At 50.1% G+C, this 14,682-nt stretch overlaps 1 protein-coding gene across 5 annotated transcripts in view; it reads left to right on the top strand.

Annotated features, from left to right (window-relative positions):
- The first annotated feature begins 3,386 nt into the window (after positions 1-3,386).
- Positions 3,387-14,682, top strand: part of EVA1C (eva-1 homolog C) — a 77,315-nt gene continuing 66,019 nt past the window's right edge. For 2 of the 5 annotated variants that reach the window (XM_060640389.3, XM_060640387.3), the window contains exon 1: positions 3,397-4,472. In XM_060640389.3, coding sequence (XP_060496372.1) covers positions 4,313-4,472 — 160 coding nt within the window. In that variant the 5' untranslated portion in view covers positions 3,397-4,312. Of the gene's footprint in view, positions 4,473-14,682 lie in introns of all 5 variants that reach the window. The other 3 variants (XM_060640390.3, XM_060640385.3, XM_060640388.3) reach the window with 3 other exon arrangements.

Here is a 14,682-nt window from a genome sequence, read left to right as displayed (position 1 = left end):
CCTGTCCTTAGAGTTTATACGGTGCCCCAGGGTTGAGGTGTTTGTACGATATTTACAGAGAGGGAATGGGCATAGGCAGTAACTGGTTTCCATTTGGTTCGGGGCATAAAGGGACTTGGAAATGTGGGGTCTAGAGAGGAAGATAAATGGAATTCTTTGATTTTCTTGCAAGATTCCAAAATTCTTCTTTTTAAAGTTTATTTATCTATTTTGAGACGGGGGAGGGAAAGAGAGAGAATGAGGGAGAGACAGCATCCCAAGCAGGCTCCACGGTGTCAGCACAGAGCCCGATGGAGGGCTCGAACCCACAAACTGTGAGGTCATGACCTGAGCTAAAATAAAGAGTTGGATACTTAGCCGACTGAGCCACCCAGGCATCCAAGCTTCCAAAATCCTTAAAGAGATCAGATTAGGACTACAGTCTGGTTTAACAGCAAGCAGCTTAAGGGCAAAGCCGAGGGCAGCTGGAGTTTCTCTTCAGGGTCCCTTGTCCCGTGTCCCACAGCCGCCTGGTCATCCAGCACTATCCACCCCCTCCCAATGCCTTTCCAATTTGGCCACTTGACCCTTCTCTCTGCGCCCGCAAAGCCCCAGCCCAAAGCACAGCCATAGCCTCCTGGTGTCACTTCCCCATGGCCATCCCTCTCGGACCAACTCTGATGTTCTTGTTAGATTTGAAAACAACAACAACAGCCTTATGGAGATATAATTCACACACCATACAACTCACCCATTTAAAGCACACAGTTTTGATGGTTTTTGGAATACGTTGTTAATTTTTTGAAGTTGGAAAAACCTATAGAATTTGCCATTTGAAGTGTACCATTCAGTGGTGTTAATTACACTCACAACGTTGTGCAACCATCACCACTATGTATTTCCAGAACTCTTTCATCACGACAAACAACAGCTCTGTACCCATGAAGCAATAACTCTCCATTCTGCCTTCTCCCAGTTCCTAGGAACCTCTACTTTGTCTCTGTGAATTTGCCTTTTCTAGATATTTCACGTAAGTGGGATCATACAATGTTTATCATCTTGTGTCTGGCTTAGTTTACCTGGTATAATGTTTTCAAGGTTCATCCATGTTGTAGCAGGTGCCAGAGGTCATTCCACTTTATGGTTAAATACTATTCCACATTTTCTTTATCCATTCATCTGATGGACACTAGGGTTGCCTCTGCCTCTGGGCTATTGTGAATAATGCTGCAGTGAATGGTGGCTTACAAGTACCTGTTTGAGTCCCTGTTTTCACTTCTTTGGTGTATAAAAATCCACGGACCCACTTTTGACTCCTGCAGTCCAGGGGCACTCAGCAGCCGGCCCAATGTTTTCCCAACGCACACCTGGTCACCTCCCTCACCGGCTAACAACCTTTTGGTGGCTTATGGTACCGATGGCAATGCTCACAAGGGCTTGGGGTAAAAATGGAAGTGCTCACCAAAGTCTCTGGGTCCCTGAGCTCTGGCTGCCAACAACCTGTCCGCCTCACCATGTCCGCCCTCTCATCTCTGCCCGGTTCCCTCTAAACTTTTCTCCATTCTTCTACGGAGCCATGCTCCTTTTGGATTTCACACATGCTGGCCCCTTTTTTTCTAAAATGTTCGCCCTCCCAGACACCCAGCTTTGGCTAGCTGTGGCTTGGCCAACTCTTCTCATGTTACTCACCTTACCTTAAAAACAAAACAAAGGAACAAACAAAACACAAGAAACAGACTCATAAATACAGGGAACAGATCAGTGGTTGCCGGAAGGGAGAGGGCTGGGGGTATGAGTGAAGTAGGTAAAGCTCATTAAAGGGTACAAACTCCCAGTTATAACATAAATCAGTCATGGAGATGAAAAGTACAGCACCGGGGAATATAGTCGATAACATTGTAGCAACACAGGGGGACAGATGGCAACTATAGTTACCGCGGTGAGCCTTTTGTAACACACAGTATTGTCAAATCACTATGTTGTGCACCTGAAACTAACAAAACATGCTATGTCAACTATACTTCAATAAAACATTTTTTTTTTAATTTAAAAAGCCCCTAACACCTCTCTCCCTCCCACTCGGCTCCGCCTCTTTTGTTCCCTGGCCTCTTTTAGTTCCTGATTGTCCAATCACTGTCTTCCTGTCTGCAATAATGACTAATATGGACCAAGCATTTACTCGTTCCAGGCCCTGTCTTACCCATGTCACCTGTACCAACTAATTAAAGCATCACAAGTCTGAGACTTTACAGAGAAGGAAACCTGGGGGTGCACAGTTAGTAAGAGAGCCCACACTGGCATCTGGAAAGCCAGTTTATGCCTACAAGACTGGGGGCAGCCCCCCAGCTCTGTGGGAGCCAGGTTCTCTTCCTGTGCCAGCTTCCCCAGCACACAGCAGCTCACACCCAACCAGATGGGTGAACACATGGGATGGAAACTACATGAGGGACCTGGGTATTGAGCAAACGTTACTTACAGGGTGTCTGCTAAGTGCTATGCATCCCTACCTACCTTCCCACCTCAGTTTCCCCAACCTAGAACGTGCATACTAATAGTTACGTCCAAAAGTTATTGAGAAGGTCGAGTCCTTTTTTGAAATGTTAAAAAAAAAAAAAAAAAATTAAGGAGTCGCCACACCCAACGTGGGGCTCAAACTCACAACCCGGAGACCAGGAGTTACATGCTCTACCGACTGAGCCAGGCAGGCACCCCAAGAAGGCTGAGTATTTTAATATAGAATTTGAAACTCATCGTGCCTAGTAGAGTGGGTCCCCCTGAACGTATATGGAGGTTTAGCATTTGCCACCCCACCTCCTGGCAGGCAGGAAGGGGAGGGAAATACCAAGCCCTCTGACCTTGCTCCTGCTGGAGCACTGTGGGACTCCAGTCACCCAGCCCCGCCCCCGGATCCTTTCGCGTATCTCTACGAGGGTCCCACGGGTAGATCAGCGCGTCTTGGTTTTCTCTCTCCAGGCCTCCCCGCCGCCGTACTGTGCGGCCCTCACAGCGCATCTGGGAGCCCGCTGGGGCAGTGCGCCTGGTCCCGCCCTTGGGCCTCATTATCTACGTTTCCGCGTCAGGCCCGCCGAGAACTTGGCAGGGCCTCCCCGCGGTGTTCGGGAACACTTTGTGCCGAGCGCCCGCCCGCCCAGCCCTCCTCCCTGCCTCCCGCGTCTACTGGCCTGTCCGAGGGGGTTTGGGTCGCTGGAGCCCCAGGTACCCGTACCCCGCGCGAAGCCACGAGTCCACCTGCCTTCCCACGCACTTGTCCTCTATGTACCCGAGTCCCGGCCACACAACCCGTTCCTCGCCCACGGGCTGGGCCTGGGTCACACTGCGCGTAATCGAGAGGTTCAGAAAGATGCGGTGGCCCATTTTAAAACAAAGCCCAATTATTAGCGCTCGGTGGCTATTTATGCCCGGCCAGTGTCAGATCCTCTGAGCGCTGCGGACAACCAGTACCCAAAGGAAGCGCACAGTCCCAACCAGAAGAAAGAAACCGGCTCTGGAGTCTTCTGACCCATTTTGAACCCCCCTCCCCCAACCCCGCGCTCGCCCACTGGTTCGCGTCCTGGCTGCGTTAGCTCCGGCAAAGCGCGGAGTCTCAGTCTCCTCTTCCAAGAAATGGGGAGAACTGTGCGTGCTTGGTGATTCTACTGCGAGGCGCGCAGCAGGTCGCAGGGACGTCGGTGCTGTAGTCACACACCTCCAAGACCCCACCTTCTCGCGGCCCCTGCCTCGGCCCCGCCCCGGGGGCTCCTGGGCTCAACCGGCGGCGCTGGCTCCGAAGTGCGTCACGGGCACCGGCCGCGCTCCTCCGGCAGCCAGGGCGAGGCTGGCACCGGGCCAGCGCGGGCCGGGCCAGGGGTGCCGGGCCGTCTCCGGGGCGGGGACCCAGGCGTGGAAGGCGCTCAAGTTGCGCGGCCCTCGGCGCGCTGTTGGGGGCGCCCTCCGCGGCGGGCAGCTCGCCAGGGACCGGCCTCCGCAGCCCGCCGGGCGCGCTAAGGCTGCACTTTCCCTTCGCCAACACCACCCCCCCCCCCCCCCGTCACCGGTTTCCTCCCGCGGGGCGGCAGCGGAGATTTCCTCTCGGGGAAACTACGCGGATCCTTCCCGGGGCTCCTCGCCCCGCCCCACTTCTCCGCCCCCTCCCCTTTGCTGGGGAGCCGGTACCGGCCTGCGCCGGGAAGAGGCTCTGGCAGCCTGAGCGGGAGGTGGCGGGGGGCCACGGAGCCGCTGGCCACTGACTCGCTTCGCCATGTGACGCTGCCCTCCGCCCAGGGACCCCCATCGAGCCCCCGGCCCGCGCCCGCGCTGGATCGCGCCGGGCACCATGCTTCTGCCGGGCCATGCGCGCCCGCCGCCCGCGCCGCAGCCCGCGCAGCATCCTGGACTCCGCAGGCAGGTAGAGCCTCCTGGGCAGCTCCTGCGCCTCTTCTACTGTACTGTCCTGGTCTGTTCCAAAGAGATCTCAGCGCTCACGGACTTCTCTGGTAAGAAGCGCCCTCCCTCGTCCTGCGCCCCCGGCGCGCCGCGCTGCGGTGCGCTCAGGTGATACCTCGGCTGGGGGCAGCCTCCCGAGGGAGCACAGACGGGTTGGATTGAAGTTGAGGCACGCTCATAGCCAGTTTTGTTGCCTGGTGTGAGACCTTGGCAGAGGTGGCTCCGTGTGGAGCGGTGGCAGAGGAGTCCCTCCCCTCTCCAAGGAAGGATGGGTAACATTTGGAGTTTCTCGCCCCGGTGTTTATCTCGTCAAATTCCCTGCATCGGGTCCCAGCATCAGGTTCCCGCCTCTGAAGGATGTGTGTCCCCTGGAGGCCCCTTAAGCTGTGCCCTGTGCCGCACCCAGCGCTGTAAAATACACGTGTTGTGATCCGAGGAGTTTCACTTGGTTTGCCACTCGCAAACCCGGGTAGCCCGGGTGCGCCCCAGCCAGCCTCCAGGGTGCCCATGTAAGGACACTAGTCCTGGGGACATCTGACCTGAAGTCTGCGCCGGCAGGCAGGGATGGGAAGCCAGCCGGGCGGGAGGTCTGTGTGCCGGATGAGGAGAAATGTACAGAACCGAGACTCAGGGTCTTTACTGCCAGATGGTACCTGCCCTCCACCCTCCAGTCCCAGGCTTCTTAACAAAAATGCTTTTCTCCTCCCAGTAAACGGTGAGGCTTTTCTTCTGGGAGACTCAGACCAAAGCTCCCACAGCTTATCTCAGTTCTGGGGCTGTAGGTGTGGCACCACAAAGTGAGAGAAGTTTCTGTGTTGATGATGGTTGTAGGAGCCACATTCTTATGTTACCGCTGCACTTGCTTGGAGTAACAAAGTCCTTACAGTTGTAACAGACCTGGGTCTCCCTCTGGTGAGGCTGGATGCCTTCACCCTTTCCCAGCCCCTGCCCACCCCAGGAGGCAGCTCTGAACCCCACTCCCTGCCCCCCACCCCCTTCTCCAGGGATCTTCTGCCAAGTTTAGGCTTTTGCCTGGAGGGACTTTTGCAATCCAATCATGGTAAACGGAGTCACTGCTCACCCTGTCCTGCAATAGACTAATACATGGCAGAGAACACTGGCAAACCAGAAGCTGAGTTGGGTTTCTAGTTTACTTACAGAGAATGTCATTGTTAGCTGAGAGCCCTTGGGTCAGAGGTTCTTTGCTTTGAATATTTAATATCAAGGCAGTGTTTCTACCTAGTGAAGGAAGCCAAGATATGCCTATTTGGCAAGCAAACCGTGGTCCTTAAAATCGAGCACCACAGGGTCAGAATGCTGTGGTAAATGTGCGAGGGAAATGCTTTTCAAGTGATATTGACTTTTTTTTTTTTTTTTTTTTTTGTGGTAATAGAACTTTCTTGGCTGCTAGAAAAGTTTTATATTTGCTGATCTCAGCTATGGAGAGCAATTCTGATTCAGCCACCCTGTAGCTCTGACTAGTAAGGAAAGAATTGAAAGCTGACAAGCCCTTTTTGCGTGTGTGACATCATTGCAACTGAAAAAACAGCGCTTTAGGTAAATCGCGGTGTGACCATTATATTGTTTTCACAGATTATAGACACTCTGTTTGTCTTTAGTGAAGCAGTTGCAATACTCCCGGCAGCCTGCAGGTTATCACTCACATTAGGAATTGTCTGTATTCTGTATATTACATTGTACATTATAGTGCTTTGGCTGTCACAGAGGGATAGGGAAATGGATATTTTGATACATGTTCTTCTAAATGATACAAATGATGGAAAATATTTCCTTCTGCTTTCGGTGTGAACTTGAATTCCAGGGTTGAAAACTCGTTGAGTCCGCAGTAGGTGGTGATAATGCCAGGTCCATCCACAAGTAGCCCCCATTCTTTCCTCTAATCACCTTTGCTCACCAGAGACCTGAGGACTAGGGAGACAGTGTCAAGGTGGGGGGGCGCCTGGGTGGCTCAGTCAGTTAAGCGTCCAACGTCAGCTCAGGTCACTCATGATCTTATGGTCCGTGAGTTCGAGCCCCACATCGGGCTCTGTGCTGACGGCTCAGAGCTTGGAGCCTGCTTCGGATTCTGTGTCTCCCTCTCTCTCTCTGCCCTTCCCCCCACTTTCTCTTAAAAGTAAGTACACATTAAAAAATTTTTTTAAAGGGTCAAGGGAACCTTTTTGGGAGAAGAAAAGAAAAAACGCCGTCTTCTCAAAGCACAGACACATTCAGGTTTAAATCTAAACGCTGTACATGCGGCACTGGGGAAACGTTAGAGAAGGCTCAGGGGTCTTTCAAAGTTGATCAATTTGACTTGAAACTTTTAGGGACCCCCTAACTGTGTGATACACAGCGTTGAGGACAATTCCCCAGCTCTAAAGATGGGTCTGAGGGTTCAGTTGAAGGCTTTAGTCAAAGCCGTGGAGACTGATCACTTAATTCCAAAACCCCTGGGGGGGGGGGGGGGGAGCGGGGGCAAACCAGATGCCTGCTTTCCTGGGGACAGGTGGTCTTGTTCTTTTTTGTGCACTTCGAGGGGTGTTTAGAAACCAGAGGCCTGTAAGGAGACAGTCCCCACCCCTGCCCCGTCCCCCACGGAGCCTTACAACAATAGCCCAGCCCTAGAGAGCAGCAATCCACAATGCAGATACTTGCTTGTTTTTCTAAACGAGGGACACATCAAAAACTGAAGCTGAGGGAGGGTGGAGGGAACTTGGGAGCCCTCCGCCCTGGGAAGAAGGGGATGGAGAAAGGATGGTGTTTCCACATGAAAGAAAGTACCCGAATATCAGGGGTCCCAGCCATTGTGTGTACAGTATAGGGCCTCCCAGGAGATTAACAGTGCAGAGTTTTGGAGAGTTACTTAAGCCTTTCTCTTCTTTGCAACTCTTCCTTCAGCCTTTTCCTGAGGCTGTCAGCTGGTGTAGTTTTCCTGGGTCATTGGGTTTTTTTTGCCCTGAGGATTCCAGCATCGGATCTCACTCTTTTTTTTTTTTTTTTTTTTTTTTTTAAATTTTTTTTTTTCAACGTTTTTTATTTATTTTTGGGACAGAGAGAGACAGAGCATGAACGGGGGAGGGGCAGAGAGAGAGGGAGACACACAGAATTGGAAACAGGCTCCAGGCTCCGAGCCATCAGCCCAGAGCCTGACGCGGGGCTCGAACTCACAGACCGTGAGATCGTGACCTGGCTGAAGTCGGACGCTTAACCGACTGCGCCACCCAGGCGCCCCGGATCTCACTCTTAATAAGCCAGGGGCTGTGTCCTGGCCGCCTCCTCCCCCTGCTTGCTCGTGACTTGTGCTAATCACCTCCAAGCCTGCTGGGAAACAGCCTCCCCACGCACCCCCTTCGCGCTCATCCCCGAAGATGTTGAGATGCTGCCAGTGGCCACTGGAAGGCTATCATCACTGCATTAAAAACATATCCCAGGAAGACAAGAGCAGTTCATGCAAAATTAGTGCCTGTGATCCTTAATCCCACGCCTAGATGCACTCAGTTTTCCTTTTTCCTCCTTGGGATGGAGTTCTGTATTTATTTATTTATTTATTTATTTATTTATTTATTTATTTTGTTGGTTTGTTTGTTTTTTTCTTTGTTGTTGTTGTTGTTGTTGTTGTTTTGACTGCATTCCCAAATTGGGGGTTTAGCCTGAGAGGTCCAAACTGATCATTGATTTTTTTTTTTTTTTTTTCAAATAGAAGCATAATGCCAACATCTTTGTTCAGAGAACAAGGTAGGGGTGAGGGCTGAGAGGAGGGGGGGGGGGGGAATGCCATTTTGGGTTCCAGCCATCAAAAGCAAAGGATCCTCTGTATATTGTCCTGCTTTAAAGAGTTCCAGAGTGTCTCTCAAACTTATTTTGCCCTCGGGTCCTGTTCATTTTTTTGGTGATTTTTCTCTCCATTCAAAGTGATTGATGGGCTTATTGAGAGGGAGGTGGAGGAAGGGGGGCACGGAGGGAAGGGGTGGAAAATTGTTCTAGTTCCCACTTGGAGTCCTAGAAAAAGGTCGTGAGCCTGTGTTCGCACATTTGGTTTTACCCCAGGGCATATAGTGATGAATGTGGGAAGCAGAAGGGGAGGAAGATGAAACCCAAGGGGAGTGGGGGCAGCCTTTAAAGGCCTTCCTGGCACCAAATTGTCCCCAGGCCTCAAAGATGGAAGGGCTTCTCTGGGCAGATGTCCTGCTCCCTGCCCAAGCAAACAGGAAGTGATGCGCGTTAACCACATCATTTGCAGCTCAGCAAATAAACCCAACCCTAGCTCCTGGTTTCACTGGCCAGGAATCTCAGAATATTGAAAAATGGTCATTCGATCGATCTTGAAGTCTCGGGTCCTGATGGAGGGAACACAGGTGTCCATTTAGGGGAGGCCGAACCTTCCCGTTCTGCTCAGGCAAGCAGTGGGTCTCAACCCTGCCTGTGCATTAGAATCGCTGGACAGTGAACAATGTGTGGGTGCTCAAGCAGCACTCCCCGACTTCTCGTGTAACTGGTGTGGGGAGAGCCAGGCCTGGGTCTCATTTTTGAAAGCCCCCCAGGCAATTCTAGTACAGCCAGAGTTGAGAACCACTGCTCGGGGTGATCAAAGGGCTGGACTACCTCCTGTGTGCATCAGCTCGTTCGGGGGCACACGGGCACGACTGGCTGCCCCTTCACCCCGCCCCCCACCCCCGGTCAGGGTCAGGGCTCCCCACCAGGGAGACCAGGACTGGATTTTCCCAGCTACCAGTTTGTCCCTGCATGCCAGCACACGCACACAAAGTTCTACATTTTCTATTCCCTCGTTTCCTAACGTTTATCCATTTATTTTGTGAGCGGGAGAGCACGCGAGGACGTGAGGGGCAGAGAGAGAGAGAGAATCCCAAGCGGGCTCCACGCTGTCAGCGCGGAGCCCGACCCGGGGCTCGAACTCACGAACGGTGAGCTCGTGACCTGAGCTGAGATCAAGAGTCGGACGCCTCACCGACTGAGCCACCCGGGCGCCCCGGAGTTCTGCATTTTCTGACGCCCTAGTCACACCGCCCTTCTATTCGGGGGTTGTCTTCCCTTTCAGAAATTTTATGGGATGAAAAGCCAGCTCATAACCAAAGAAAAACAAACCAAACGTCTGAAGGATTGTGCAGCTGTCACAGAAGAGGAGAGATGAAGAGAAGCTCTGAGACTGCTAGTCTGTTTCCATGGAAAGTAACTACATTTGAAAAGTGTTCTGCTGGCTCTTTCTGCGGCAGAGAAGAGGAGTCGGGGCCAGCGAGTGACTCCATTATTAATGGCTTTGCTCTCCCAGGCACTTTATTGGAAAGGGCAGCCTAGCAGCGGTTTCGGGGAAGGGACAGAAAGGCAGGGAGAAAGAGTTCATAGAGCGCTGTGTTATCTCATTTCCTCTTCCTGACAACCCTGTGAAGTAAGTACTCGTCCAGGCTCAGAGAGGTTAACTCACTTGTCCAAGACCACCCAGCTATGAGGCAGAGCGGACTCAGGCTCTGACCTGCGCAGGGCGGGGGTGGGGGCGGCTGGGGCACTTGGCCCGTGTGGGTGCTGGGGGGGGGGGGGGAGGCAAGGGTAGAGAAGAAACGGGGCCACCATCGGCCTAACCAGCTCACGGAGCCACTACCGCTATGCCAGTTGCCTGCTGAATACACCGCCCTTTCTCCGTCCCTTCCTTCAGCATCTTTCTGACCCCGGCCATTCAAACTCGGTGCGCACACGAGGTGATCCAACAGATGTAGGAGGAAAACGTTAGAACCTCTGTCTTTTCATATCGGTTTCTTTAAGGTTTCAACCTTAAAAAGAACCTTAAAAAGAAAGGTTTCAACCTTAAAAGGTTTATTTATTTTGAGAGCGAGCGAGCGAGAGAGCAGGGGAGGGGCAGAGAGAGAGAGAGAGAGAGGGAGAGAGTGAATCCTGAGCAGGCTCTGTGCTGTCAGTGTGGAGCCCAGCGTGGGGCTCGAACTCACCAACCACGTGACCCGAGCTGAAACCAAGAGTCAGACGCTTAACCGACGGAGCCACCCAGGCGCCCCTGACGTTCGTGATTTTAAAGATTTGGAGGTCACCGGTCTCAGCCACCCGGTCAACATCTTTAAAATTCTTGCAAAGGCGCAACTTTGGGGGTGATGCATGCAGAATGAACACCTACTCCCCAGTTACCTGCCTCTGCCCCCAATCTCACCGTCTACCTTGGCTTTACACCTGCTGGTTAAGTGTAGAGACAGGATTTGAACCCAATAACTGTCTGGTTTCAAAAGTCCATACTCTTGTCATTCAAGCTAAGTAATGAACCGAGAAGGTAGAGGTGAGGGCTCTCTGAAGTTTTATGATACTCAGTCACTATTTTAATGAGGCGCCCCAGACAGACACTCTTCTAAAAACTGTATGTTGATTTTTTAAAATTGGTCAGATACATTCTTTTTTTTTTTTAGTTTATTTATATATTTTGAGGAAGAGAGAGCATGAGAGAGAGCAGGGGGAGGAGCAGAGAAAGAGACCCTAGCAAAATTGTCCAAAACTGATTGTGCCCCAAGATAGTTGGCAACACACACACACACACACACACACACACACACACACACACACAAATGCTCCCTACATAGAGACATCATCACAGACTCTATAAGACCCCTACTGATGAAATCCTGGTTATGAACACACAGTCCAAACTACATTATATGAGCAACAGCCAGTGATAAAAACAACAGAGTTCTTAGTAACAGAGGAAAACTAAAAACAGAAAAGCAAATAAAAGAGCAAAGCTAAAATGTGACTAAGGAATGAAAGGCGATAAAGATTTGAAAACGAGCAAAATATATCTGCTAACTGTACTAATACTACTATACTAATGAAAAATATATTCATTGAAACTAAAGCTTAATAGATCAATCATATACAACTGAAGAGAATCAGTGAACTGGAACATAAAGCTGGAGAAATTATCTAGAATGCAGCAAAAAAGGTAAAGGCATGGAAAATATGGAACAAAGTTTGTAAGATATGGAAGATGGAATGAAGGTTTAACATACATCGGATCTGTATTCCAAAAAGAGAGAATATGGAAAATGAGGGAGTGGTAATGCTTGAAGTGATACTATCTTGGAATCCATTTTCAAGAATTAATGAAAAATTCAGATTCATGTATCCCAAGGAAGATAAACAAAAATAAATTTATACCTATTGTATTTAAAGCATAAAATACTAAAACCAAAGTGACAGTCTTTAAAAAAAGAGAGGAAAAAATGTCATCTATAAAGTCTTTGCCAGCACAACAGTGAAAGCCAGAAGCCAGTGAAATATTTTTCCAGGTTCTGGAAAGATGGAACAAAACAGAACAACCTGTCAGAGCAGAACTGTATACCCAGCTAAACTATCTTCTAGACAGCGTGTGAAATGAAGACATGCTCACCACCGATAAATGCTGACTGAAAGGACTACTAAAGGATGTCCTTCATGGAGAAGGACACTGAGTCTAGAAGGAAGGACTGAGTTATAAAGAAAAGAAATGGTGAGCAAAGTAATGGTACAAAGAATGGCACTTTGCCTACATTTCCTGCTCTGTCCTCCTTCTTAGAGACTACCGTCTCCCTGCCTGCAGGAGGTTTCTTGAAGCTATCTTGTCCTTTTGGCAGCTGAAGTCAAGACACAGATTTTTGACCGAATTGAGCTCTTCTACTGCCTTATGACTTCCAGCCTGAGGTACCCACGCCTGCTCCCCAGGTGGCCAGCAGTTCTACGGTGACTACACAATGGGTGTTCAGTATGAAAGAACGGGAAATGTTCGGTTCTTTCAGGTACCAGATGCTGTGTGTGGTATGATACAGGGCTGCCCTAAAGAGCCAGTCCTGTCCTGGGGAAACTTCCTTCTCAGTCGATTCGTGGACACACAGACACAAAGAGACTCGAAGGGTCAGTACTCGATTTGGCAGGTCGCATTCTCCGAATGGTACCACAGAGCGTGGAATTGAGGGTTTAGTAGTGTGCTCACAGACCTCCCAGACAACTCTGCCCGTGCAGAGATTTTACATTTTCATACCTGCATTCTGGACACCTGTGTCACTTGCTCACTCAGGCCCCTAAAATGAAATTTCTCTTGCATTAATAAGCTAGGGAATGAAGTGATGCTTGGGGTTTGTTTTGACCCGAGAGCCAAGTTTTCCACACACAGAGAACCAGGCAACATTAAAATTCGAAACTCAGGCCACCGAATCTGAAATGTATGTTTGCAAACTGTCTGATTTCATGTCTGCCTCAGATGTCTCGTGAATACAAATCGCCTCATTTGGGGTTGGAGGAACAGGGAGGAGGAAACCTAAGAATGATCTCCAAAACAAATCTTTAATTCGGATGAGTATAATAGAATGTAATCCCATTTCAAGTCTGTCAGCATTCTTTTGATGATTACAAATGAGTCCCTTTTCCCCTGCAATGTGGGGGAATAATCTGGATAAAATAACCCTTTTTGTCTGCAAGGGCCAGTGTGATGCGTACTCGTGACAGCTTTCAGAGTAGTGTTTCAGGGTCTGAGAAGAGCACTGTGCTACCACGTTCTTCCTTTCTTCCTCTTGACTTAGGAGATTTTTTCACTCTTTTTATGTTCAGCAGCTTCTGAAGTTCTCAGGCTCAGAAATCGTAAATCATCGTACTGTACTCTGGAACAAGAGAGACCTGGGTCACCAAGCCCTGTCTCTCTCTGCCCATTCGATGGGAGACAGGCGGAAATGAGAATACTTGACCTTATCCAGAAAAGGCCCAATTTGTACAGCTTTTGAGGGATACACTTCAAGGAATGCATACAATTTTATAGCCCCTTTTCTGCTGGAAAAAAATGTACTTGAACCCCAAATCAGACTTACACACCTGTCTGATTTTTTTTTGTCAATTTGGTTGTAAAATTAAGGGATGGGCATTTTTTTTTAATGTTTATTATTTTTGAGAGACAGAGAGCAGGGGAGGGGCAGACACACACACACACACACACACACACACACACACACACACACAGAATCTGAAGCAGGCTCCAGGCTCAGAGCTGTCAGCACAGAGCTCGACATGGGACTCGAACTCACAAGCCGTGAGATCATGACCTGAGCTGAAGTCTGATGCTGAACTGACTAAGCCACCCAGGTACCCCATGGATAGCCTTCTTTTTTTTAATGTTTATTTATTTTTGAGAGAGAGAGCATGAGCAGAGGAGGGGCAGAGAGAGAGGGAGACACAGAATCCAAAGCAAGCTCCAGGCTCTGAGCTATCAGCACAGAGCCCGATGTGGGGCTCGAACTCATGAACCTCAAGTTCATGACCTGAGCTGAAGTCGGACACTTAACTGACTGAGCCAGCCAGGTGCCCCAAGGGATAGCATTTTTAAACACCTTCCTCCATTCTCTGAGGCCTGAACCACTAAACGTGCCTTCCAAAGTTAATAATGCCAAATGCTTTTTGCACAGGTTAGACAGAATGCAAAGATGGTCCCGTCCACAGCCTCAGGATGAAAAGGGATCTCGAAGACCCAGAGCTGTGGGACCCACTCTGTGGGAGTGGTCACAGCAGGCTGTGGAGAATTCCACTGAGCAGGCCTTGAGGTCTTGTCTGTTCTGCCTCTCTAAGCCCTGGAGTTCAAGTGTAAAGGTTCCACTCTTCTAATTTACCTTTTTTTTTTTTTTAAGTTAGATGCCCCAGGATTTTTTTTTTTTCTTCAGAATTCTTTTGAAATAGTGTTATGGCTCCCTAAAGCCATAAGCCAGTGCTTTGAAGCACTTTGTCTCAGACTTCTGTCCTCATCTCTGGTTGGTCCAGGCATGTTATTTGGGGTTGTCAACTTTCACCAAAAATGCCATATGGTTCGTCTACTAGATGACTTATCTTTACCTGATGAAAACTTCGTTTGGCCTAATGGTTAGACTGAACCCGTGGTTCCCAATCCAGGGAGATACCATCCCCTCGCCCCCGGGGATATTTGGCAATGTCTGGAGGCAATTTTATTTGTCACAACTAGCCACTCTCCTGGCACTTAGTGAGCAGGAGCCCAGGATGCTGCTAAGCCACCCACAATGCACAGACAGCCCCCTCCCCCCCGCCCCCGCCACAAGGAATGACCCCCATCCCTGGGCTTGAGGAACACTGGGCTAGACCAGTTGGCGTGTCCCTGTTTTATTTGCTACACGTTCAGCATCAGAGGAGGGTGGGGAAAATTTGTAATAACCAAGGGGGGAGGGTTCTGGAAGACCTAGACACGGCTCCTTGGCGCCCTTCTTCAAGGCCAGCTTGCCT

Source organism: Panthera onca, chromosome C2 (assembly GCF_046562875.1).
Source record: "Panthera onca isolate mPanOnc1 chromosome C2, mPanOnc1 haplotype 2, whole genome shotgun sequence".
Lineage (NCBI taxonomy): Eukaryota > Metazoa > Chordata > Mammalia > Carnivora > Felidae > Panthera > Panthera onca.
Note: the sequence above shows the minus strand (reverse complement) of the source record. Positions and strands in the feature narration are given on the sequence as shown.